Raw genomic sequence first — 26,562 nt, 5'->3', positions numbered from 1 at the left:
GATTAGAGAAACTGGGCCTCTTCTCCCTTGAAAAGAGGAGAATGAGAGGGGACATGATCGAAACATTCAAGATAATGAAGGGAATAGACTTAGTTGATAGAGACTGGTTGTTCACCCTCTCTAAGGTAGAGAAAACAAGGGGGCACTCTCTAAAGTTAAAAGAGGATAAATTCCATACAAATGTAAGGAAGTTCTTCTTTACTCAGAGTGGTGGAAAACTGGAATGCCCTTCCGAAGGCTGTTATAGGAGAAAACACCCTCCAGGGATTCAAGATAAAGTTAGACAAGTTCCTGCTGAACCAGAAAGTATACAGATAAAGCTAGGCTCGGTTAGGGCACTGGTCTTTAAACTAAGGGCCGCCGTGTGTGCGGACTGCTGGGCATGATGGACCACTGGTCTTCTGTTGCCAGGGCTTATTTTCGGGGAAACACAGTAGCATCATATTTGTGTACACTACTTTGGCATAAGGCAGTCTATAAAATTTGAATAAATGAAATGAAATAAAATATTTAAAAATAAAAGGTAAGGAATTAAATCTCAGGTAGACTTGGTATGGGCTCCACAATTTTAAGATCATAAGAGCTGCCATATTGCAGTGTATCGCCAACTATGTGCCCCTGAGATTCCAGGTGTGATGCGAGACGCTAAGGAGAAGCGCTGTCCGACTGCCTACAGGATGTGCCTCTCGTGGTGAGAGGCACATCCTGTAGGCAGTCAGCTGGCACCAGCGCCTTTCCTTCTCTCTGCGCCTCTTCTCTTCCAACACCCCCCAGTGGTTACTCAGGGCCCCGTCTGGAGGGCCTTTGTGCATATGTGGATGTTGACGTAATGACGTCATGCATGCATGTGATGACATTGTGTTGACATCCGTGCAATTCCAAATGTCCTCGAGCTATGGCCACTACGTTTAGTGTGCCGTAGCTTCACAAAGCTTGCGAGACACTGCCATATTGGCAGTATCCTGTTTCCAACAGTAACCAACCCAGATCACAAGTACATGGCAAGATATCAAAGAGCAGAATAGGTTTTATGCTGCTTATCCTAGGAAAAAGCAGTGGATTTCCTCAAGACTACCTTAATAATGGCTTATGGACTTTTCTTTTAGGAAGTTAACCAAACCTTTTCTAAATCCTGCTAAGCTAACTGCTTTCACCACATTCACTGGCAAAGAATTGCAGAGTTTAATTACAAATTGAGTAAAGAAATATTTTCTCCAGTTTGTTTTAAATCTACCACTTAGCAATTTCATTGCATGTTCCCTAGTCCAAGCATTTTTGGAAAGAGTAAACAAGTGATTTACATCTACCTGTTCCACTCCACTTAGTTATTTTATAGACTTCTATCATATCTCCCCTTAGCTGTCTCTTCTCAAGACTGAAGAGCCCTAGCTGCTTTAACCTTTCCTCTTAGGGAATTTGTCCCATCCCTTTTATCGTTTTCATTGTCCTTCTCTGTAAATTTTCTAATTCGGATCTATCTTTTTGTCTTTCTTTTTGTGTTCACCAGTTTTTGTATAAGTTTTTGTTTATTGCTTACTGTATTCATTTTAAACAAAACTTATGTGATTTTAAATAGTGTACATTGTCACTGGCAGCCTCAGGGCAATGGGGCAAGAGAAAACTCTTGTGAGCCGCTGCGGGCAACACAAGGAAGAAAAAAAAAAAAGGCTAATAGAAGTGAACACCGCCACACCAGGTAGGTATTGTATCAAGCCATTACTGGGTTTATTCTTCATACAAAACATTCAAACCAGCTTGCTTGTTTCAAGTTCAATCAGTTTCATATCAAAAGAAAACCACAATCTTGTCAGGATGCTCCAGATATAAAATATAGTCCCAAACAAAATACCCTGCTAAACAGTCTCTGGGTTAATGTCAGTCAATAAAGTTCAAAAACATATAATTCAAGCTTTCCCAAAGCTGCTGCTGGCTCTCCAGTCAATTAATTGTCCAAACTTTCAAAGCTTCCAAAAAAACAGTCTTTTAGGCTGATATTTTTAGGCTGATATCTTCAGCCTGTGCTAGTGCTACGGCACTAGGCCCCAGCAGTTGACTTGCTGGCCAGGGAGTGTGCTCTGTGTGATCGTAATTCGCCAATCATAGGCCCTCCATCCCACCACAGAAAACGCGGAGCATTCCCCACTGCCTTGGACTGGTAACAGCCCTTCCCCCCACCCAGAGGGAAGAGTAAAAAAAACCCAAAATTCAAAACAGTTCTTTTTCAGGTCTTAGAGGTGCCTCCAAGCACCACACCTTCTTCAGGGTTACCACAAAAAAACATTCAGTCAGCTTAGTTAAACAGTGTCCAAGTTAAGGATTTAGGCAATCTGAATTACTTGCCTCCAGTCCATCAAACCTCCATTGGCAGGACTCCATTCCGGGGCTCAGCATAAGGCTCTAGTTCCATGTCCTGGAAATTTTGAGGCATGAAGTTGGGCGACTCCAAACCAGCCTCAGTCAACTCCATACTTTCCAGCTGTTCTCTGCCATTCAGAGCTCTCAACCCTGAGTCTCTCTGCCTTTCCTGTTGCTGCTCCTTTTCTTTCTGCCTCTCTAACTGTTCTGCTCTCTGATGTAATAGCCTGCAGCCACACTCCAACCCTCAGGTGAAAAGGTTTTCTGGCTGTTTCTGCTTCCAGCCTGCAGGTGACTGCTGGGAGCTAAACTAGAGCTGTGTGGGGGTTGGGAAACAGGCAAATCTGCTCTCCTGCTCCCTCTAGGGGCCAAAGAAGGAAAGTCATCAAAATGTTCAGTTTTACGTTTAAATTGAGCTGTTTGTGGAGTGTCTACTCTTGAGCTGCACACTGTTCTGGGGACAGACATAGCAGGCATAGGCTGAATACCACAACATATAATAATTTGCAAACAAAACACAAAATTTGGCAAAACTTCAAGTCTTCTCTCAAGACAAACCTAGCAAAGTTCCCCCCTCCAATTTTTTTTTTTTAAACTAAAGGGACAAATCAGTACGGGCTGAAAAGTTAAATAAATAATTAATAAATACTTTTAAAGCCCTAGACAGGAAATTTATAGGTGACCAGCACTAGGGCCCGGTTTTACTAAGGTGTGCTAACCAATTAGTGCGTGCTAATCGATTTAGTGCACGTTAAATGATAACGCATGCATGTTAGTCTATGGACGCGTTAGCATTTAGCGTGCGCTAATTGGTTAGCGCACCTTAGTAAAACAGGGGTAGGTTTATAACCTAAATAAGTCCTGCCCCATACATCATCTAATCCAATACAAAGTGCAATCAAAAGCTGCCAGTGAAGCAAATGTTCAATGTAAGTATTGAAAGAAGGAAAAAAAGCGATTCAAAAACCCATCCCCTAATACTAAATTCAAGTTAAAAATTAAGTGTTGGCAAATTTTCAAATTTCAAAAATGAGCAATAGTGTCCAAATAATGTTGATCAAAGAAAACCTTATCTGAATCGCATAGGGTTCCTGTCTGCAATTCAGATAATGCTGCTGAAGGGGGAAAGGGGGGAGAAATGCTGCTGCTGCACCCAATTGGGAAGAGAGAGAGAAGGAAAAGGGAGAGGAACAAGAGATGCCAAGTCCATGGGAGGGAGGGAAAGAAAAGGAGATACCAGACTATAGAGGGGGAGGGAAAGATGCCAGGGCATGGGGGAGGGAAGAAGACAGATGCCAGACCAGGGGAAACGAAGGAAGGAGGGAGGGAGATAAAGGAAGGAAGGAGGGAGGGAGAGAAAGGAAGGAGAGGAGATGCCAGATAATGGAAGGGGAGTTGGAAGGAGAGGAGAAAGATGCCATAGCATGGGGGGAGGGAATGGAAACTAAGGAGACAAATGCCAGACCCGGAGGGAGAAGAGGTGCCAGAGCATGGAGGGAGAGAGATGCCAGGGCATGGGGGAGGGAAGGGAAGGAGATAGAGATGCCAGACCATGAAGTGGAGTGGGAAGGAAGGAAGGAAAGAAGAAGAGAGAGGGGAGGGGGTGGAGACAGAAAAATGGAGAGGGGTGAAGCTGAAATGAATCATGTATAAAGGAGAGAAGGGGCACAGGATAGACAGTTTATGGAAGGAGTATATAAAGAGGGAAGATACCATATGGAACAGGGAGAGGGCGGACAGTGGATGGAAGGGGCTGATGTTGCATGGAAGACAGAGAGAGGAAAGATGCTGGATAGAAAGAAGAGAGTGAAGACAAGATGATTAAAGCAGAAACGACAAAAGGTAGAAAAAAGATTTTTTTGTTTCTTTAGAATAAAATAGTATTGAAGTTGTATTGATAAAACTTTTGTAAACAGAAAATAAGGTAATATTTTTATTGGACTAATTTTAATACTTTTTTTTACTAACTTTTAGAGACCAAAATCTCCTTTCTCAGGTCAGGACAGTATAATGTAATAGCAATATACTATATTGACCTGAAGGTCTCTGAAAGTTAATTTAAAAATTGATTAGTCAAATAAAATGGTATATTTTTATTTTCAATTTTTGTTTTATTTCTATTTGTTAATTTGTAAAGTGGTGATTGTTTGTCAGTTTCTTCAAATTTACATTTGCTATATTTATATTTTGCAGAGTATTAGGGGGCTATGGGCTCCTTTTACTAAGCTGTGATAGCGTTTTTAGCGTGCGCTAAACCTGCGCTACGTGGCTAGAACTAATGCCAGCTCAATGCTGGTGTTAGTGTCTAGCATGTGCGGCAATTCTGTGTGCGCTAAGTGCACGCTAAAACCGCTATCGCAGCTTAGTAAAAGGAGCCCTATGTGTCATTGTTTCTTTGGTGTTTCACTGTATGCAGTTTGGCTTCTTGGCGGTTCAGTTTAACCTTTATCTGCATATTTCTATTTTTAGTTTGTGATTACTTATTCCATACTGGGTGAGGGTATATCTGTGTTCTGTATGTATGACATGTTTTCTGTTAGCGTTGACTAGCCTTGTTTGGCTAAATGCACCGGTCATAGTTCTTGGGAGCACCTTGAATAAACCTGATTTGAATCTCCTTAATTTTCTGCCGATCTTCTTTTGTTTCATGTTGGATTTTTGTGTGGACTGCTTGCCGTGTTGTTTCGTCACAAGTTAACATACATGGAGTGGAACGTACTAGAGAAGTTACAGATTTGGTTGTTTATCCATTCATATGGGTTACAGTTGGTTGATATAGAGTGAGGCAGTTCAGAGGCTTTGCAAACTTGGTTATTAATATAGACTTATACAGTATTTCGGATGGTATTACTGCTTTACAATATATTTGAACACTTTTATATATGTATGGAAAGGGTTCAGAGTTAAAGTCCTGGGTAAGTAGGTTTGAAGGGAAGGAAGGATTGTTCAGAGATGTTTGGGGGTTGCATAGAAGAAAAACTGTGCACTGGTATGCTAATCTTTGTTTGTTTTGAATTAAAAAAAATGAAAGAAATACAAGTGGAAATAAATAAGAAAACAGATAAATGGATGTGGGTGGGGCATAGGCGGGACTGGGCCAGGGGGGCCCAGTGTACTTGTGTGCCTGGGGGCCCTCAAAGAATTAATCCTGCCCTGGGTACATTGACTTCTGGCACAATAAACAAAAGGCTGTACTACAATGTTTTACATATTTCCGTGACAGAAAAAAGGATTCTAAGTGGAATAATTCAGGCAATATATTGTCAGTTTAAACCAAATGGTAGAAGTGAAAGGGGGGGGGGAAGAGGAGGGAGCACACAAGGAAGAGGAGGTTCATGGAAGAAGATGAATTCAGAATGTCATCCCCATTCATTTTAGTAGTTCATGCCTAATCTGGTATCATATAAATAACAAACCAACCAACAAAAAGCAGCTGGAAAACAACATGCACAAATGCTTGTGGTCTAAGCCAGTGTTCTTCAACCACCGGTCCATGGACTGGTGCCGGTCCACAGAAATTTCCTGCCGGTCCACAGGGCTGGCATGTGCATCAGGCCCAAACTGTGTTCTTCAACTGATGGTCCGCGGTGCGATTGATGCATTGTTAATAAGATTATATTGTGTGTGTATATATGAAAAATGAATGGAAAAAATAGTGTTACAATTAGGACTATGGGGGCAGGGTCTAGGGTGGAGATTGGATAGAGATGGGCAGGGTCTGGCCCATGACTTAGCCCAGTGTTCTTCAACGGCCGGTCTGCGGACCGATGCCGTCTACAAAATAATTCTTTTATTTCTGCCAGTCCATAGGTGTAAAAAGGTTGAAGAATACTGGTCTAAGCAATAAAGTTCTGGACTTGCAAATAGAGAATGACACGGTGATCCATTCTCACGGTAAATTGCGGCAAACCACAGGAACAGGAAAATGTTTGTATTGTTTATCGCAAGAGCAAAGCTTAGGTAGGTTTTGGGGCGGAGCTTTTGGGCCCCCCAAACAAAAAAAGTGTTCCACTGCCTATGCTTTGACCAGTCTGACTAAGACATCTCCATCTACTTAGGAGAGGAGTTACCAGAATGCTCAGCAGAGTTTTATGGCATACCATCTGATCCTTCCCTAGCTCCTCAGTGACACACATCTCCACATGAGTCTCTCTTTTACTGGCTTCATAAGACAGATGGGGCAGGCACTGCCCATCAAAATGGAAAAAGGAAGAACCGCGATCAGAACTTTTTGAACTCCTTGATTTTGACTTAAAGTCATGAAAGATATTTTATTTATAAACTGGGAGACTCCCCTATCAGTTATCCATCTAAGTCACCAAAATTATTTCTTTTAAATTAAATCTTTATTAGTAGAACTATTACAAAGATTATAAGATATGTAAAAACTGGTCAACATTGGAGCAAGAATCACTTCAGATCCAAAGCACATAACAGGTTCAACAATATAACCCAGATGACGCAAAATTATCTGCGTGATAATGTCCACAGCTACATATCACAAAGTCACGGATTGCGAACAAAAAAAAATATGTGGACTCCCTTAACCAAGTCTGCAACCTCCTGCACCATTCTGGTTTTTTTCATGGGATGAAAGCTGTGGAGTGCAAGCGGATTTACAGAAAGGTAAAAAAAAAAAAAAAAGGAAAATCTTTAACTTGAAAAGAGATTTATGTTTAAATAAACTGGATTTCCTAAATGACCCAGTTTCCTCTTCTTTACAAACTCCTCATGCCTTCCCTTCTAGCCAGTTATATTTTCCCTTTCTAAGCAACAACTTGTTCTGTTACAGCTGTAATAAGCGTAGGCTTCTAACAGGAACAGCACTTACAGGTCAGGTGTGAAGCTTTCATCTGTATGGATGATAGAATCCAAGGCCATCTCCTCATCTGATGTAGCCCTCCAGAGAGCTGCCAGCTCTGACCTCATATAACGCCTCTGGTTGTAGGTGTGCTCATGGCAGGGTGGCATCTGCTTCACCGTGTTAACATCTACATCTATGTGGGTGGCTGGGTATGGTGCATACATTACTTGGCGGAATGGCAGCACAAAGCTCCCAGTAGCATCCTGTAGAGACAAAGTTTATACTTGTTAACAATTTTCTATTTATAAACACACTACAGTGTGATATACAGTGACTCTTAAGAACTGAAGACAGACCAAATACTTGGCTGGAATAAATATACTGAAGCTGGTTGAACTAGAAATACAGTCCTCCCTCCGTATTCGCGGGGGTTAGGGGCAAAGCCAGCCCATGAATAAGGAAAATTTGTGAATAACTTTTGGCTGACTGACCCACCCCCGGACCTTACCTGGTGGTCTAGCGGTGACGTGGGGCAGGAGTGATCTTCCTACAATCCTGTCCCGTGCAAAGTTGTAATCTCATGAAACCACGGGAACTCACAGCATGGTTCTGCATGGGTGCCGCAGGAGTGTAGGAAGATCACTCCTGCCCCACGTCACTGCTAGACCACCAGGTAAGGTCCATGCATGAAGTTGCCACCGGAGCTGCGTCCACGGCTGAGGGCTCTGATCGCTTCCTCCTCCTCCGATCGCCCCCTCCTCCTAGCCCTGATCCAAGTCCCGGAGCCGGTTCTGGTTGATGCGGGGGCCCAGGCAAAAAAAAAATCACAAACAGTCGAAACCGTGATCGCTGAAACCGCAAATAGGGAGGGAGAAGTGTACATGCTTCATTTCATTTAATTCAAGTGTTAAAACTTCTGAACTCCACATTTATCAAGAGGGGAAGGGGTGTATATGTGTAAGTTATATATTATGTATTGACTTTCTTTGTGTCTGTGACTAGAAGAAATGTTTGGGGCATTCTTTTTATGGGGGGGAGAGGGAGGGGACATTTTTACCACCCCCATCACATGCAGAAACGATACAGCTACAGCACAAGAATTTGCCCCAACTCGTCACCTCTGTTCCTATGACTAAAGCAGACTTCCAGGACTCTGCTCCCATTGTCTTGCTGTTATCTAGAACCTACTCCAATCTGTTACTAGTTACATTGGAAACAGGCAGGGCAGGCTCACTCATACATTGGGAAGTATTACAGAGCAAAAGATTAGGTTCTTACCTTTGCTACTCTTCTTTCTTGTAAATCTACATTCTATTCCTGGACTAGTGGATTATTTTCCCACACTTGCCAGAACTTGTAGGATGCCTCATTATACAAAGTCTTGAGCTCTTCCTATCTTACCTCAGAACTGCCCCACCAGGACAAAGCAGCCAGAAACACCTATAGAGGATAAAGGAAAAGAGAGGGGTAAGGGTAAACTCCCCCCAAAATAAGCCAAATCTGCTGATCACATGAAATCAGAACAATCGGGAACAATAGAAACAGGTCATTAAACAGTAGAAACCTGAACAATAAACAGTGCTCTAAGGAGACATAGCCTGCGCTGCTGGGACAAAGGACCTCCAAGACAAAATGCTAACCACATATGCATGTACTCTTACAAAGGCTGGTCAGAAACCCAGAAAACCAGCTTACCAATACTTGCAAATGCAGACAATCGGCAGATCAGCAACTTCCAGGGCAGGTTCCAGGAATAGAGTGTAGGTTTACAAGAAAGAAGATTAGCAAAGGTAAGAGCCTAATCTTTCATTCTTGTATAATCCCGCTCTATTCCTGGACTAGTGGGATGTAACAGAATAGTCCCATAGTGTTAGGATGGGATTGATGAGCCTGCTGGAGGAACCAAAAGCAGTATCCTGGCTTGGCCACCACATCAATCTGGAAAAATTAGGTGAAAGAATGCAAGAAGGACTCTGCAAACCTCCTCCAATGAGATCGCCAAGGACTCAGCCCAAGAGGAAGAAATGTTTCTGGTAGATTGAGCCCACATCAAAAAGAGGGGGGGGGGGGGGGGGAGAGAGATTTCTTACCGGCTGCTATGGAAACAGAAGAAATAACCAATCAGATCCATCTGGAAATGGTGGCCTTGGAAGCCATCCTGCCCTTTCAGGCAGGGCCCACCTGGACACACAGGTGGATGGAGAGACGAAACTCATTTGTGACCCCAATGTACGACAGGCACCTGCGCACATCCAGGGAGCACAACAACCAGTCAGGCTCCCACGAGCCCGAGGGAGGAAAGGAAGGAAGCCGGACATCCTAACTAATGTGGAAGGCACAGCCCAGCTTTGGAAGAAAGGAGGACACAGTGCGCAGAACCACACCAGAATCTGAGATACGCAGAAAGGATCTCAGCAGGAAAGAGTCTGAAGTTCAGAATCCCTGTGGGCAGAGGTAATGGCTCCCAGGAAGACTGTCTTGACAGAGAGATCCATTAAGGATGCTTGCTCAGAGGTTCATAAGACGGGCGAGTCAAAGATCGAAGGACCAGATGAAGAATCCAAGATGGACAGGGCGGCCACAGGAGGGACTGAAGCCTTAGCGCACCCTGCAGAAAAGAGACAACATCCGGAAGAGATGCCAAAAAGCCCCTCCAAGGGTTTAGGGCTGCGACAGGAGAGACCAGCAAGTTGGACTCACAAAGAAGCCACAGCCAGGCCCTAAGACAGATCATCCTGAAGGAAATCCAGGATCTGAGGCACTGACGGAATCAACAGATCTTCATGGTCCTGGACACACCAGACCTAATAACATCTCCAAGCATTCGCAGAGGCTGCCACTGTGGACTTGTTCCTGCCATGGAGAAGAATCGCCTTCTACAGATCCCACTTGGAAGTCTTGGAGGACTGGTGAGCTTCAGCCACCAAATTGCGACTGTGTTTTCCTGGAACAGTACCTACGCACTCCTCAGGACCCGCTTTTGCCTATTTTCTGTTAGGAACAACAAATGGAACCCCCTACAGAGCTTGCGGGTACTTGAACCAAAGAAATTCCACCCCCCTCCTGTACCACAGCACACGTGGAACACAGCTGCATGCCGGATAGCCATCCAAGCAAAAATAAGGCAAGAATCCAAGCAATCTCACCCTGGGGAGTCCATCTGAGTGGTTTTCTTGCAAAAACGAAGCTTGTAGAGGGTGTTAATTTTTATCATAAACAGCCCGGGAATGTTAAATAACTGCAATTTTGGGATTTTAGGGGTGGGGTGGGGCTAGGGCACACTCCTAAACCTCCCAAAACCCACTTTTGGAGACCCCCCAAAATTGCTGATTCAGACTGTCAGCCCTGTACTCACTGTGCCATGTGCTGCTGTGGACTGCTGAAATGGAAACTGAAACTGCTTACAGGGAGATCTGTCTCAACAACAAAATTGACTGCCAGTCTTCTGATTGCCACAATGGCCCAATACCCACAACCAGGGATCTCTGCCACTCTCGAACACACCATGCACACGACCTGGCAGGGGGATGCGGTTGGCTCTAATCCCTGGCACACCTCCATGGAGCCACGCAGCCTGTGCTTGACCCACTAGTAGACTATTCTTGGGTGAGCGAGCTCCCAAGGGAATGGTTCCTGAGCCCCGATCCAAAGTGCAGGCTGTCTAGAGGGTGCAATGACAGGCAGCCCCCTGGAAACAGACTTTCCACAAAGTCTGCAATCTCATGTGGGGAACCTCTGCAGCATGATGGCGGCAAACGCAAACAAAACAAACTGGGTTTAAAGAAAAATAAACACAAGCAGAAATGCCGTGCTCCTATAGTCTGGCTTGTAAGAAAGAAACTGGATTCCTGGGGGGCAGTCCTGCGTTAAGAGGAGAGGAGCTCAAGATTCTGTATAATGAGGCTTCCTACAAGCTCTAGTGAGTACGGGAAAATAACCCACTAGTCCAGGAATAGAGTGGGATTGTACAAGAACTAAAGACAGAAATTTTAAACTCAGAAACATGTCCAAACATACTAGAAATTAGTGCAAAAATCTGTTGAATTCTGGAAAAAGAACTGGACAGCTGGCAATCCTAAATGTTTGAGATCAGAGCACATCTGATGGGGCCACCTAAATATTTAGCCCAATGTATATAGTTTGCCAATGTCTTACTCTGACCCTGCTCACAGAAACAGATACTGGTTGATAGTACATATAGAAACCAGTAAGAAAACTGTATGAGCCTATCATTAGTTTTCACAGTACAATTAATAATGAAAACTGAAATATAGATCATAATGAATAAGGATGCATCCCATAAGCAATACTCCCCTAAGGACTGGCCGGGTGTTTGCAAATTTGTTTTCATTTGAGCAACAAGTTGTACATTTTTTTTTCATGTGAACAATTAGTTCTAAAAGCCAGATTTGCAAGTATTTTTGTGAGCAATATGTAAAATCTGTGTGCGATGTTCCTAGAATATGTGACTAATTGCTCATGTGCTCAGCTTAGAGGGAACATAGCCCATAAGGCAGGGATGCCCACATTTTTTGGGCTTGTGAGCTACTTCTAAAATGGCCAAGTCAAAATGATCTACCAACAATAAAGTAAAAAAAACCCCACAAAGCACACTATACGCAGAGAAAATGTTAATTAGTATTTATATTCTGGGGATTTTTCAAAGAGGTCAAGGCAGATGACTATGCAATGTCACCTCAGTAACAGCTATACAAAAATAGACAAATATATCCACTCCCTTTTTACTAAACCGTGATAGCGTTTTTTAGTGCAGGTCCCCGCGCTGCTCTTGATGCTTATAAGCTCCCTGCACTAAAAACCGCTATTACGGTTTAGTAAAGGGAGGCCATAGTGTAAAATAAAGACAGCAGATATAAATTCTCAAAACGGACACATTTTGATCACTAAATTGAAAATAAAATCATTTTTCCTACCTTTATGTTTGGTAATTTCATCAATTTCTGGTTGCACTTTCTTCTTCTGACTGTGCATCCAATATTTTTTCCCTTCTTTTAGCCTTCTGTATGCTTCCTCTCCTCCAGACTTCATTCCCTCCCCCAACTTTTCCTTCCTCTCTCCCTACCCTCCCCTTTCTTTCTTTCTCCCTGCCCCTTTCTTTCTGTCTGTCTTTCTGTCTCCCTTCCCCTTTCTTTCTGTCTGTCTTTCTCCATGCCCCCTTTCTTTCGTTCTGTTTCTCTTCTTTCTTTCTGTCTCCCTGCCTCCCTTCTTTCTCCCTGCCTTCCCACAAGCATCAGCCACTGCCATCGGGAAACAGGTCCCCAAGCCGCCACCCCTGCCGAGTTGTGAGTTCTCCTGGCTTCCCGACGTAGAAGTGCTGGGCCGACCAGCCTTCCTCCTGACATCAATTCTGACATCTGGAGAGATGTCAGATGTCAATTCTGGAGAGGAAGTTCCAGGCCAGCTAGGCAGCGATTGGCTGGCCCGGAACTTCCTCTCTGATGTCAGAATTGACGTCGGGAGGAAGGCTGGTCGGCCCTGGCTTCTGTTTACAGCATCAGTAAGCAGGTAGAACACGAAGGCAACGCGAGTCTATCACGGAGCCTGGGATGGGATCTGCGATCGACTAACGTTGCCTTCACGATCTACTGGTCGATCGCGATCGACCTTTTGGGCACCCCTGCCATAAGGGATAGGGAATTGTAAATATACAATCCCTGTATGTATGTTCAGAGGGTGCTTGTGGGTGGGCATATATTGGGCCTGTTATTCTATTTGTGTGTGTGCTTGGGGGAAGAGAAAGTTTTGGGCGGTGATAGTAGTATGGGTTGATGTAGTAGTTGTGGGGGTTGTAACGCTGCCCAAAGATGCACCCCTAAACACCACCACTTGTTTTCTTTGGGCGACTTCCAATGAAGTATTAGCTGGACTGCTGCTGCTGTCCCCTGGTGAATTTGTATGGTGACAACAGAGGCGATTAGGATCAATAATAGATAGCAAATTGCACAGGTTATGTAATCTAGGCCAGTGGTTTTCAACCCAGTCCTCAGGGACCACCCGGCCAGTTGAAATTTTAGGATATCCACAATGAGAGAGAAGGCACTTGCGCATGCTTGATATGGTGTTGCCAAAAGCCTTTTAAATTCAAAAAGGTGGTATACAAGTCCCAATCCCCTATTACACATGGGTGGCATTGGCAGCAGACTCCATCAGATGATGTCACCCAGATGCAAGATGCACTGTCCTGCTTGTCCTCAGAGAAATGAACATTTTCTGGCTGCCCATCACTAGCGTGCACCCACACACATCTGTTAGAAGGGAGAAGCTCTCATTTTCTATATCTGCAGCTGTTATTCTTGTTACATGTAAGACAAAAAGGCAAAGCACCACTAAATACTCCCAAAGTGTCATTTAATGCTGTTAAAAAGGAGAAACCTTTGTTTCTATGCAAGTTTAAGAGCTGTTCAAATTCTACTGCTGAGAATGTCTACTCCATACATGTACGCACTTGCATACAATTTGTGCAGAGTATTCATAAGCATGTGAGCTGGCAGTGTATTAGCTAGCATTTTGTTCTACAGGAAACCATGCTATTGTAATAGGTAATACTGGAGGGTATGACTAATTTACTACAGGCTGCACTGCATATGATCCTGATGACTGACTGCTCATTCAAGGAAGGGAGGTTATATGCTAAAACCTGTCCTCCTTATGGAATGGTACTGCATTTTTTTTTTTTTTTGGGGGGGGGGGGGGCATTTCTACGAGGAAATCTGCAGTGTCATTCCTTCTCATCACCACTAGATGTCAGTGTGATACTACTGAAGAAGAGCAACCAGAAAGCAGTGTGGCAAGGTCTTCCTCTCTGAACACAGGCTGCATACATATAATGGAAACTTATTGTGCAACATTTCCTTATATACTAAAAGGTACCCAACAGATAGATACCCAAGTGCTTCCAAGAAACTACAAGGCCATGATTCTGACTACCCCTGGAGTGTAGAGGATAAGGTAATGGGCATCAGTAAAACCTGAATCCACACTAGCATCACAAAAAAATGTAAGGTGAAAGCAAACTTCACTGCTTATATTTTCCATGTTACTTTTTTTTTTTTTTACAAATCCCAGTATCAGAAAATTGATTTTATTTATTGAGATTTATTAACCACCTTTATGAAGAGACTCATCCATGGCAGTGTACAGCTGAAAAACATTCCCTAGAAAACATGAGGTGAGCATATTCATTGACGTGACTATGCTACCGAAAGATGAGAGTGGGAAATAGAGAAATTTTACTCCTAGGGGAGTTCTGTACAACTGCACAGCACAGAATTTTCATAGAATTCCCCAGTCCCACAAACACAGAATTCTGCACTTATTGTCACCATCAGATCTCTCCCTCGTCTGTTTCCCTCTCCTCTGCAAACTAGTACTGCCTGATTTGCCAATTCAAATTGATTCATCAATTCATGTTGGTGAATCGATTCGTTTTCTAAGAAAATCAAACTCACTGATTCAGTGCATGCCATACCCTCTAGTCTCCTAAAGCAGCAGCAGCACTGACAGTGGCAGGCAGGTAGAGGCAGTGTGGTGAACAGGCTGCTCCTGGCCTGCCCTGTTGGGGGTCTTCCCTCTGCTGCATTATTGATGACATCACTGGCAGAGGGAAACCCTGGTGGGACAGGCCAGAAGCAGCCTGTTCACCACGCTGCCTCTACCTGCTGGCCACCACTGCTTTGGGAGGGCTGAAGGTATGTCAGATCTCATGGTGGGGGGAGGGGGGCAGTCAGGAGGATAGGAAGGATGGAAAGCTGCTGCTCAGGGGGGTTGGGAGGGGGATTGAAAGATGCTGCACAGGAGGGATAGGAGGGAAGAAGAACTGATGGACATGGGGGGAGGGGGGAGAAGAAAAAGGGAGAGATGCAAAAAGATGAGGAGAAGAAATCCTGCATATGGTGGAGAAGAGAGAGACATGCATGGAGAAGAGAGAGGGAGAAATATTAAACAAAGAGTGGAGGGAAGGGAGAGAGAAAGAAATGTTGTACATGATAATGGAGGGGAGGAAGGGAGAGATGCTGCATGGAGGGGAATAGAGAGGTTTGACCTAGAGCAGGGGTGCCCAACGCGTCGATCGCGATCGACCAGTAGCTCAGGAAGGCAACTCGAGTCGATCGCACTCGTGTTGCCGTCCTGATCTACGGGCCGATCAGCCTTCCTCTCCAGTGTTCTTTCTACCTAGGGCCTTTTAGCTGGGCGATCCGCCCAGCTGTCATCTGCCGCTGCTGAACAAAAAACCGGCTTGGAGATTTCAGCCCGTAGCGAACTTATGCTCCGGGCTCTAACGTGTGCGTGCAGGCTTCTCTTCTCATCCCTCCGAAACCGGAAGTTATGCCCGGGGAGGGGGAGGGGGGGAGAAGGGAAGCCGGCACGCACATGTTGAGAGCCCTGAAGCAAGCGTTCGCTACGGGCTAAGGCGGGAGACATGTTAGTGAAGCATTTCCTCTTCTTGCTGCCGGGTCCTGCCTACTTTCTGTTTCCGCGAAGGCAGGACCCGGCAGCATTTACCCCAACAGTTCCTCGCGATGCTGGTCGGCCGAAGCAGGGAGAGGTTGGGGCGGCGTCGGCTTTTGGGCGTGTTATTGGTGGCGGTTTGGGTCCTGGTCCCCGATGGCAGTTTGGGTCCCCGATGGCAGTGGCAGTGTCTTGGGGGAGGGCAGGGAGAAAGAAAGAAAGAAAAAGGGCAGGCAGGGAGACAGAAGGAAAGAAGAGAAACAGAAAAAAAGGAAAGGGAGGCAGAGAGAAAGAAAGGGCAGGGAGAGAGGAAGGAAAAGTTGGGGGAGGGAATGAGGTGTGGAGGAGAGGAAGCATACAGGCTGAAAGAAGGGAAGAAAGACTGGATGCACAGTCAGAAGAAGAAAGTGCAACCAGAGACTCATGAAATCACCAGACAAGGTAGGAAAAATGATTTTATTTTAAATTTAGTGATCGAAATGTGTCTCAATTTATATCTGCTGTCTATATTTTACACTAAGGTCCCCTTTTACTAAACCGCAATAGAGTTTTTTTAGCGCAGGGAGCCTATGAGCGTCGAGAGCAGCGCAGGGCATTCAGCGCAGCTCCCTGCGCTCTAAAAACTGCTATCGTGTTTAGTAAAAAGGGAGGGGGGTATATTTGTCTATTTTTGTATGGTTGTTACTGAGGTGATAGTGCATAGAGTCATCTGCTTTGACCTCTTTGAAAAACCCTGGAATAGGAATGATAATTAACATTTTCTATGCGTACAGTGTGCGTTGTGTTTTTTTTTAATTATATTGTTGGTAGATCATTTTGACTTGGTCATTTTAAAAGTAGCTCGCAAGCCCAAAAAGTGTGGGCACCCCTGACCTAGAGCATAAGGCAGGGAGAGAGAGATAGTGAGAGATGATAGACAGTGGGAAACAGAAATGTTGGATATGGCAGTGGAAGGGAACGTGCAGAGATGGAAGATGAATGGTGATCACAGACAAAGAAGAAAATGTCAAATGGGCAGGAGACCCTGGTGACAGAAGACAAACAGAAACCAGAACCTGGGACCACCTTAATTTGAATAATAAAATGACCAGACAACAAAAATATAATTTTATTTTCTATTTTGTGATTACAATATGTCAGATTTGAAATGTGTATCCTGTCAGAGCTCGTGTTAGACAACGAGTGTGAGCTATGACCTAACAGAGAAAGGAAAAATATTGCTTTATTTACACCACAGCACCAACGTAGGGTTGAAGAGGGCAAAGGGGGGTGGGGTGGGTGAAGAGATCACAAAATAAACCCACCAGGATGTTTGAAAAAGATGCCCAATTGGGCGGGAAAAGTGAATCGAATTGAAAAATCAATTCAATAGGCCAAATGAAATCGAAGAATTATTCTCTGAATCAGGCAGCACTACTGCAAATCACCACATGGCAGGAGGAGAAAGTAAATCACTGCAAATCGGGTCACTTCCTCCTCCTCTGCCAATTCAGACCAGTCAGCTTATGTGAACCTCAGAAGGGGGGGTGGGTGGAGCAATCAAAGGTAAATGTGCCATGGGGAGGGGAGGGAGAAAGAACAAGCCAAGTTTGCCAGTGGGGTGGGAGAGCAGAACAGGGTGAGTGTGAGATTGAAAGGTGGAACAGGTCATAGAATGAGTGTGCTATGAGGAGGGCTGGAGGAGAGGCAAAGCAAAGTGAGTGTGTCATGGTGAGGGTGGGGAGGATAGAGGAAGGTGAGTGTGCCATGGAGAGAGGGGAGCAGCAAAAGCTGCAAAAGTGCGCCATTAGGATTTTTGGGAGGGGAAAAGAAAAAACCAAGGACATACCATGGGAATGGTAGAGGCAGAAGCGAAAGCTTAAAAGTGTTTCACTAAAGTTGGGAACAATAAAAATGAGGATGTGCCATGGAGATACAATGATATCTGGGGAGAGGAGGAGAAAGAATGAGAGGGGTGTGTGTGTGGGGGTATGCCTGGTGGGAGGAAGAGTTAAGAGATCGAGTATGTGCCTAGGAGAAAGGGAGGAGATGACTTTAGAGACAGAATTAGAGGTCTTGCTGAGAGTTGGAGAGAAAAAAATTGCAGTTGGAGTGAGAGATAGAACTGGGAAGGCTGGAGCTTGAGAAACAAATGGAAAGATGGAATTTCAGGCCTTAGGATTGGGAAAGTCTGTGCAAATATACTACAAATAAACAGCACAGAATTTTGCTGAAGTTTCAAAAATGTAGTGCAGAATTTCTCCAGGAGGAGAATTTATACCAATAAAATGGGACTACACTCTGGGTTTGTATGGAAGGTTGCAAGGTTCTTACATTGTTTTAAAGCAAACTCAAATGCTTAGTTAGGAAGGGATAGCAACCCCCCCCCACCAAAATGTAGTAATAAGATCAGTTGTTAGGTTACACAATGGAGACGGTATTTGTGTAAGAATAAGCACAGTGGCACCCTGCCACCACCAACACACCAAATATTTTATCCACAAAACTTCAGTTTTGATACTCTTATGGAACACTACATTTTTTTTTACTTTCCTTTTCTTTCTGAAGTGATGTTATTTTGCCATGACTTTGGCACTGTGTAAACTGGGAGGATTTATCTCCTCTTGTCTGCTAGAAAGACTGTCATGACATTCTGCAATAACAGCTGAGCTGTAGAAATCTTTTTTTAATGGCCTTGCCCCAGGAGCAAAGCATTCCAGAGGCATAACGCTGTGGCCTAGAGCTAAATGTTCCAGTGTGCCCACATTAATCAAACCGCCTCTATCACTGACAGGTGGACCAGAGGGGAAACTCTGCTCCAGTTGTGGTAGCAGCAATGTATCGAGTCTTCTGGAGGCAAGGCATAAGATGTCAAGCTTTTAATGTATTTTATACTGTAATTTTGGTTTGATTTTATTTCAACTGAACGGCTTTGATATTAATGGATGAACAGCGGTATAGAAAGCGCAATAATAAACCGTAAACCAGGCAAATCAAATCCTACTCCACGAGATATTTCTTGAGGTCTCAAAAGGCGGTGAATGCCAAAATGAAGGGCATTAACAGCTTCCTACACCTCACTGCTCTCCTCCCCCTCCCCCTCCCTCTGGATATAGAGGGAACATCTACTTTAAACTGGGGTTTCTTCTCTCTGGAACTAAGAAGGTGCTCCCTGGAGTATGATAATGTACACACAAAGCCATGCTTAAAAGGAAACTGCATCCTACCTAGCATGATGCCAGCAAGGTAAGCTAATTTGTCCTCATTTTACTGGCATAAAGATGAAGGAGCGGCTGGGCATAAAGCTGGATTTTTTTTTTCAGTCCCGGTAGGTTCCTCTTTTTTTTTATAGATTTCAGTTTATTTGGAAGTTCTGCTATTCTGGTGCCATGAGCCTTCCATCCCCGACTAGCTGAGGATGTTCCTTTCTATTTGAACAGGCTCGCTCTTTCATTGATCCTAGTCAAAGACAGGCATCATGCAAAGCTCCTTCCAGAATCTTGTATCATAGGTTCTAACTCCAGCTACCACAACAATGTTCTTCTGAAAGGCTCTGAATAAAAACTGAACATGCACATGTAGGTACTAAGGTTATTTGAACACGGTTGGATGCTAGGGAGGAGCAGCATAAAATGGTCTTTTAGTGAAAAATCACTTTTATTAATAAACATAAATCAAGGAACAATAAAACATTTAGCAGATAAATATTTCACAGTGTACAAAGATAATCCAAAGCTCCTTTAAACCTAAGCAAGAGAACCTTATTCACCCTCCCTTTTACAAAACAGTAGCATATATTTTTAGCCGCAGTGGTACCAGCTCCGACTCTCATAGGAATTCTATGAGAATCGGAGCTGATACCACCGCGGCTGGCGCTAAAAACCGCACTACTATTTTGTAAAAAGGGGGGAGGGGAGGTTAAATTTTTAATTTATTTTGTGTAAATAAACAATCCAGTAACATGAGAGGGAGGCTTTATTTCTTAGAGCCTATTCCCCTCAAACTCCAAAGCAAAGCACCCTACCTCCCCCAATTCAATCAATCTTTACACAGCAAACTGAGGACCAGAATAAAATACAAGCCCAATTTACAATATATCCCAAACATTATGGGGCTCATAATCGAAACAGAAAAATGTCTTAAAGCCGGCCTAAATCGGCATGTGGACGATCGGTAACAAAAAAAATCCAAGTGCTGATAATCGAAAGGGGTTTTAGACTTATTTAAAAACGACTTAGGCCTTCACAGTGCTGCTGAACGACCAGAGCTATAAGGGGCGTTTTAGGAGGAGTGGTGAGGGCAGGATTTGGGCGGGATGTGAGCCATCCTAGACTTAGTCATACTGCATGCATAACCGAATGTTTTATAACACTGCCTAGACGGAACTTGGATGTTGTGACTTAGGCCATCTAAAACCAGGTCTAAGTCCACAAAAGGTATCCAAAGTGACCAGATAAGCACTGCAAACACAAAGTACAGACCCCCACACACAGCCCCAGTGATCACTGACCCCCCCTAAAAAACATAATAACAACTTTACATATCTGCCTCCAGAACATCAGCACCTGGCAGCCTGGCATAGGAAAGCCTAGTAGAGATGCACAGAGGTGGCATAAGTGGTCTTGGGGGTGGGTTAGTGAACCATGGAGAGGAGGACCCAGGCCCATAAGCCACTCTAATCACTGCATTCATGGAGAAACATGTGCACCTCCCCAAAATCCCCCAAGCCCCTTTGTACTGCCATATAAGTGGCTCCCGCAGACATAAGGGCTATTGGGGTGGTAGATAGGTGGGTCTAGTATATTCTGGGGGGTGTTTTGTGGGGGCTCACCATGACCTATAAGGGAGCTGTTGTGAGATGTTTATGTGGCACCCTTTTTGTGAAGTTCACAGCAGTTCCCTGTAAGGTGCCCCACTACTCTGTTGCCATGTTTAGGTGTCCAGTCCCTTACTTTTCTGGCCCCTCCCACGTCCAAAAGGTCTTTTTCTAGGCGTTTTTGACTTGGACGAATTTTTGGACGAAAATGGGGTATAAAGACTTAGCGGTCTGGACGATCAGACGGCTGGATGTACAGTTGGACGATTTTCAAATAAAAAAATATGCTGGATGTATTTTTTGAAAATGGACCTTTTCCCGTGTCTGACTTTGGACGACTTGTGAGTTAGGCCAAAACGGACTTAGACTTTTCTTTTGACTATGCCCCTCTATGTATATTTGTAACTTATTTAAAATCAGAGTCCTCATTCTTGAATTAAGAGACTGTATGTAAGGTTGCCAAATTGCTAGAAAATACTTTCTACATTTGAGGGTTAAATGTGCTTCTTTAGCCTCCCACATCATAAATATATATAAGTGGTTCCTTCAGTGCCAGAATAAGGGAGTTTCATTATCCAACCAATACTGAAGAATACATTATTTCTCCACTAAGACTGAATTCTGCATAAACAACATTTGCCCCTTATTTCTAACCCTTAAGTCTACAGTGCTCGCCAAAATCAAAAGCTTGAAAAAGCTCTACACTCATGACCAGAGAAGAGTATTTATATAATCAGCGATCTTTTTCCAAAATATCTGTATATAAGGGCAATTCCAAAAAGCATTAAACAAAGTGCTGACACCAAAGCCACATTTGAGACAAGACGGGGAATCTACTAAATGGGCTTTAAAGGCCTTTTGTTGTGAAAAATAAGCTCTATGTTGCTGGAAGTCAACGAGGGCTGTAGGTGATGAATAGTGTGACCATATGGCTGCAGAAAAAAAGGGACGGATTGAGGCATCCGGCTTTTACTTCCATTGAAAGCAATGGAAGTAAGGAGAACAGATTGAGACATCTTGGTTGCTTTCAATGGAAGTAAAACCCGGATGTCTCAATCTGTCCCCTTTTTTCTGGAGCCATATGGTCACACTAGTGATGAAGGAAGCCCATGCTGGGATTGAAGCCAGAGAGAAAGCAAGAAACCTGTGTGGGAAAGTTATGGGGGAAGAAGCCAGAGGACACACATAGGAAGCTATTCCAAAACAGCAGATGCATCACAATGTGCATCACTGGTATAGCTCCAGTGATAGCCTAATGCTGGCTAAAATATGCAAGTCTCACTGCATCTATTTGGCTACTGGAATAGCTTGCCTAAGAATCTATTGTATTCTGGTGGTGGCCAGGGGGCTGGTGCAGAACAGTCATAAGCCACCACACCAAGTAGACCCACAAAAATTCAGCTCTAATTGGCAGAATCAGCGGGAAGAAAAATATACTGTAGATCAGTGGTTCCCAACCCTGTCCTAGAGAACCACCAGGCCAATCGGGGTTTCAGGCTAGCCCTAATGAATATACAAGAGAGAGATTTGCATATAATGGAAGTGACAGGCATGCAAATCTGCTCCATGTATATTCATTAGAGCTATCCTGAAAACCCGATTGGCCTGGTGGTCCTCCAGGACAGGGTTGGGAACCACTGCTGTAGATTCTTGCCAGTGTCAGCAACAGGAACTCAAAGAATTAACCTGGTAAAATCAGTGTCAAGTCTTCAAAGGAGCCTGACAGCTTTTGACTCTGAACTATGCATTTTGCCCCATAGACATATGAGAAACACTGCATGCTACAGTTTACAAGCTCCTATTTTTCTATTCAGGCCCTGGTCCTGCGAAGCAGGACATATACAAAACCCGATCTGGAATAAACACAGGCAGTTTATCTGAAATACAAACTTGGACTACAACTAAACAGTAACTTCATGTATTAACTTCCTTTAGGCTAGAAATACTGTACCAAAAAAGCCACAGCATATGGTGAGATTATCTCATATTCCAATAACACATATGTAAGCTACCAAAAATGAGTTTATACAGTGGTACCTCGTTTACGAGTGCACCGGTTTGCGAGTGATTTGCAAGACGAGCAAAACATTTGCAAAATCGGTGCCTCGGAAACCGAGCATGGCTTGATTTACGAGTGCCCCCCCGCAATCCGGCACCCTCCCCCTGCAATCCGGCACCCCCCTGACACGATCCGGCACTCCCCCCGACGCGACTGGCTACCACCTGCTGCGATCGGGCACCCCCCCTCCGCTTCTTACCCTCATCTGGGCAGTTCAAGGCCCAGCAGAAGAGGAGGCCGATCTTCGGGCACCGGCACCAAGCACAAGACATGCCGGTGCCCAGATGAGGGTAAGAAACGGCGGGGGGGGGGGTGCCCAATCGCAGCGGGGGGGGGGGGGTGCCGGATCGTGGCGGGGTGGCCAATCACGTCGGGGGGGGGGGTGCCGGATTGTGGTAGGGGGTGCCCAATCGCGTCGGGGGGGGTGCCGAATCACGGGGGGGGGGGGGGGGGGGGTGCTGGATCGCAGGGGGGGCCTTCGGGGGGAGCAATGCCGGTTCTCATGGGGAGTGGGGAGAACGCTTCAAAGCGAGTTTCCATTATTTCCTATAGGGAAACTCGCTTTGATAAACGAGCATTTTGGATTATGAGCATGCTCCTGGAATGGATTATGCTCGTAATCCAAGGTACCACTGTATATGAAAGAAGAGCTGTTGACTTAAGGGGAGATAAGATTCATACTCACTCATGCTATAGGTTTAAGCAAGTTATGAATATGGTCAGAATGAAGACAAGGTACCCTCATCATTTTCTCCACTTCTGTGAATTGCGGGGGAACAAAATTATATCTAAAACCAAAAGCCACTTGAGCACACTAGGGAACACAGTGTGAGGGGCAATCAGAGGTGCAAAGGATGGCTTACCTTCAGCAGTCCTTGTACAAACAGCCCAGACTCATACTTGAAAGAAGAATCAGTCCAGCAGAGCCTGGAACACTTCCGCTCAGAGGGAGTCAGAAAGAGACAAAGAGTCCGTACCACCTGCAATGGAGAGAGGTCTCATAGAAAGATGGCTCTTCTAGGGCACAAAACACAGTTCCATCACTCACTAGGCTCTGTCATACTGCACTACAGTAGAGGCGGCAAAACACAATCTAATTGCTGTTTCTTGTCTTTTATAAAAGAGAATCATGCATTGATAGCAACAAGATTAGGTGACATTTTTCCTCTGAATACTTATGATTAAATTAATTATACAAAAAAGTGCCCACAGACAACACCTGAATATTGCCCATTCACGGCCATGTGCCCAGATATGTTCAGCCCTAGAAACACTAGTCTGAAGCTCAAATCAAGGCCAGTTGTGCAACTTTGTCACAGTTTTTCTATTCAGTTTTAATTTCACATGAAGTTGACACATTGTGCTCTACTAATGTATGGCTAGTGAAATACATGACAAGGGTATGTGTGTGAGAGAAGCTCTCTCAATGTGAGAAGGGAGAAGACAGTCGAGAAGAGACCTGAAAGAACTCCTGTGGAAAACAAGTTTTCTCTTCCTCTCCAAATGTTGCTCAAGAACATGCTTGGGCCTATTTCAAGCTGCTGCTTTTCCCACTCTAGGGTTAGCCAGCGGATTCACCCTCTCATGTCACTGCAAAGCTTGGAAGTGTCAGGAAATAATAAAGGCTTTGTTGGGATGGACTTGGAAATGTCTTGACCTTTTCCTTACTTTCACAGTGAGAGAAGAAAAAGGTTGAAGGATATTTCTGGCAAGCTTGAATTATGCTAACACAATTTTGATTGGATTAGCAGCTGTGGATTTGCATAAACTCCAGACATTGCAGAACTCAGCAATAAGATTTTTAGGTAGTGTGGGTAGATAAGATCATGTTAGATGAACAGGAAACTATAGACCGGCAAGCCTCACTTCGGTTATTGGAAAAATAGCGGAAGCATTGCTGAAGGAAAGGATAATGAATTTCCTAGAATCTAATGGGTTACAAGATCCGAGGCAATATGGTTTTACTAAAGGTAAAGCATGCTAAACAAATCTGAATTCTTTGACTGGGTAATCAGAGAACTGGATAGAGGATGTGCACTAGATGTACTGTAATTTACTTAGATTTCAGCAAAGCCTTTGACACAATTCCTCATAGGAGGCTCTTGAATAAATTTCACAGGCTGAAGTTAGGATCCAAAGTGGTGAACTGGATTAGAAACTGGTTGACGGACAGATGCCAGAGGGTGGTGGTTAATGGAATTTGCTTGGAGTAAGGAAAAGTGAGTAGTGGAGTGCCTCAAGGATCGATGCTGGAGGCATTCTGTTCAATACAAGAACATAAGAATTGCCATATTGGGACACCGAAGGTCCATCAAGCCCAGTATCCTGTTGGCCAACCCAGGTCCTAAATACCTAGCTAGATCCCAAATAGTAAAACAGATTCCATTCTACTTATCCTAAGAATAAGCAGTGGATTTCCCCAAGCCATCTCAATAATTACATTACATTAGTGATTTCTATTCCGCCAATACCTTGCGGTTCAAGGCGGATTACATAAAAGTTTACAGGAATAGCATAAGAGATGTCATAAGAGTTACATAAGAATTACCAAAGAGTTGTCGAGATCTTAAGGTGATAATGACCTACGGACTTCTCTTTTAGAAAATTATCCTAACCTTTTAAAACCCCGCTAAGTGATTTCACCACATTCTCCAGTAACAAATTCCAGTTATTACATATTGTATGAAGAAATATTTTCTCCAGTTTGTTTTAAATCTACTACTTAGTAGCTTCATAGTATGCCCCCTAGCGATTCACATCAACCCTTTCAACTCCACTCAGTATTTTATAGACCTCTATCATATCACCCCTGAGCCGACTCTTCTCCAAATTGAAGAGCCCTAGCCGCTTTAGCCTTTCCTCATAGGGAAGTTGTCCCATCCCTTTTATCATTTATATTGCCCTTCTCTGTACCTTTTCTAATTCTATCTTTTATGAGTGACATTGATGAAGGGTTGGAAGGTAAGATTTGCCTTTTTGTGGATACCACCAAGATTTATAACAGAGTGGACATCCGGGAGGGAGTGTAAAACATTAATACAGATTTACAAAAATGTTTGAGAAATGGTCTAATGTTTGGCAACTGCTTGATGATTGTATGCCATCAGCTTGGTTACTTTTACAGCATACATGCTAAAATAACTTAACTGCTTGCTGGTATATTAGGACTAATAAATGAACCACTTGCTACCTATATACTACTAGGTAAACCCATCTTCGCAGGATATACAATCAAACTACGGTTTGCGAGTGTTTTGCAAAATGAGCAAAACACTCGAGCAAACTGTAACTCGCAAACCGAGCATTGACTCGATTTGTGATCCCCTAACCCAAGGAACCGGCTTGGTTGCTCCTGAGGCCACCAGCGCTGCTCCCCCCCACTGACCAGCCCTGTCCTTACCCGGGCGCCGCCGGTATTGGAAAGTGCCTGCTGCCGGTTTTCTGCTGGACTGCTGCTGGGCCTTGAGCATCTGCGCATGCTCAAGGCCTTCTGGCTCTCACCCACTCCAAGATTCTCATGAGAATCTCGGAGAGAGTGAGAGCCAGAAAGTCGTGAGCATGTGCAGATGCTCAAGGCCCAGCAGCAGCCCAGCAAAAACCGGTGGCAGGCACTTTCCAATACTGGTGGCACATGGGTAAGGACAGGGCCGGTCAGTGGGGTGGGGGAGGAGGAGATCACGAAGGGAGGTAGCAGCACTGGTGGCCTTGGGGGAGCAACAAAGCCTGCTCCCGGGGTCGGGTGTCGGCTTGGGGGTCAAGTCAGGTGTAGGCTCGGGTGGAACGGATCATCTGAGTTGCCCTTATGGCCTATGGGGAAAATTGCTTTGATATACGAGCACTTTGGATTGCGAGTATGCTTCTGGAACGAATTATGCTTGCAAACCAAGATACCACTGTGTGTGTGTATATATGTATATATATATATATATATATAAATCAGAATAACCTAAATGAACTGCTGGATGGTGTATAGTGTTCCCCCGCTCTTTTGTGGTCTCGCTCATTCGCGGTCTGCTCTGACCGCCTCTTCTTGTAGTAAAGTCAGGCTACACCAATCAGGAGCTGCGTGGCTTACAAACA

At 44.3% G+C, this 26,562-nt stretch overlaps 1 protein-coding gene across 3 annotated transcripts in view; it reads right to left on the bottom strand.

Moving 5' to 3' along the window:
* C9orf72 (C9orf72-SMCR8 complex subunit) overlaps positions 1-26,562 on the bottom strand; it is a 114,285-nt gene that overhangs the window by 15,860 nt on the left and 71,863 nt on the right. For all 3 annotated transcript variants that reach the window (XM_033919873.1, XM_033919857.1, XM_033919864.1), the window contains exons 6-7: positions 23,346-23,462; positions 7,187-7,422 (exon numbers count right to left, since the gene is read on the bottom strand). In XM_033919873.1, the coding sequence (XP_033775764.1) occupies positions 7,187-7,422; positions 23,346-23,462 (353 nt within the window). The remainder of the gene's footprint in view (positions 1-7,186; positions 7,423-23,345; positions 23,463-26,562) is intronic.

This window comes from Geotrypetes seraphini, chromosome 1 (assembly GCF_902459505.1).
Source record: "Geotrypetes seraphini chromosome 1, aGeoSer1.1, whole genome shotgun sequence".
Classification (NCBI taxonomy): domain Eukaryota; kingdom Metazoa; phylum Chordata; class Amphibia; order Gymnophiona; family Dermophiidae; genus Geotrypetes; species Geotrypetes seraphini.
Note: the sequence above shows the minus strand (reverse complement) of the source record. Positions and strands in the feature narration are given on the sequence as shown.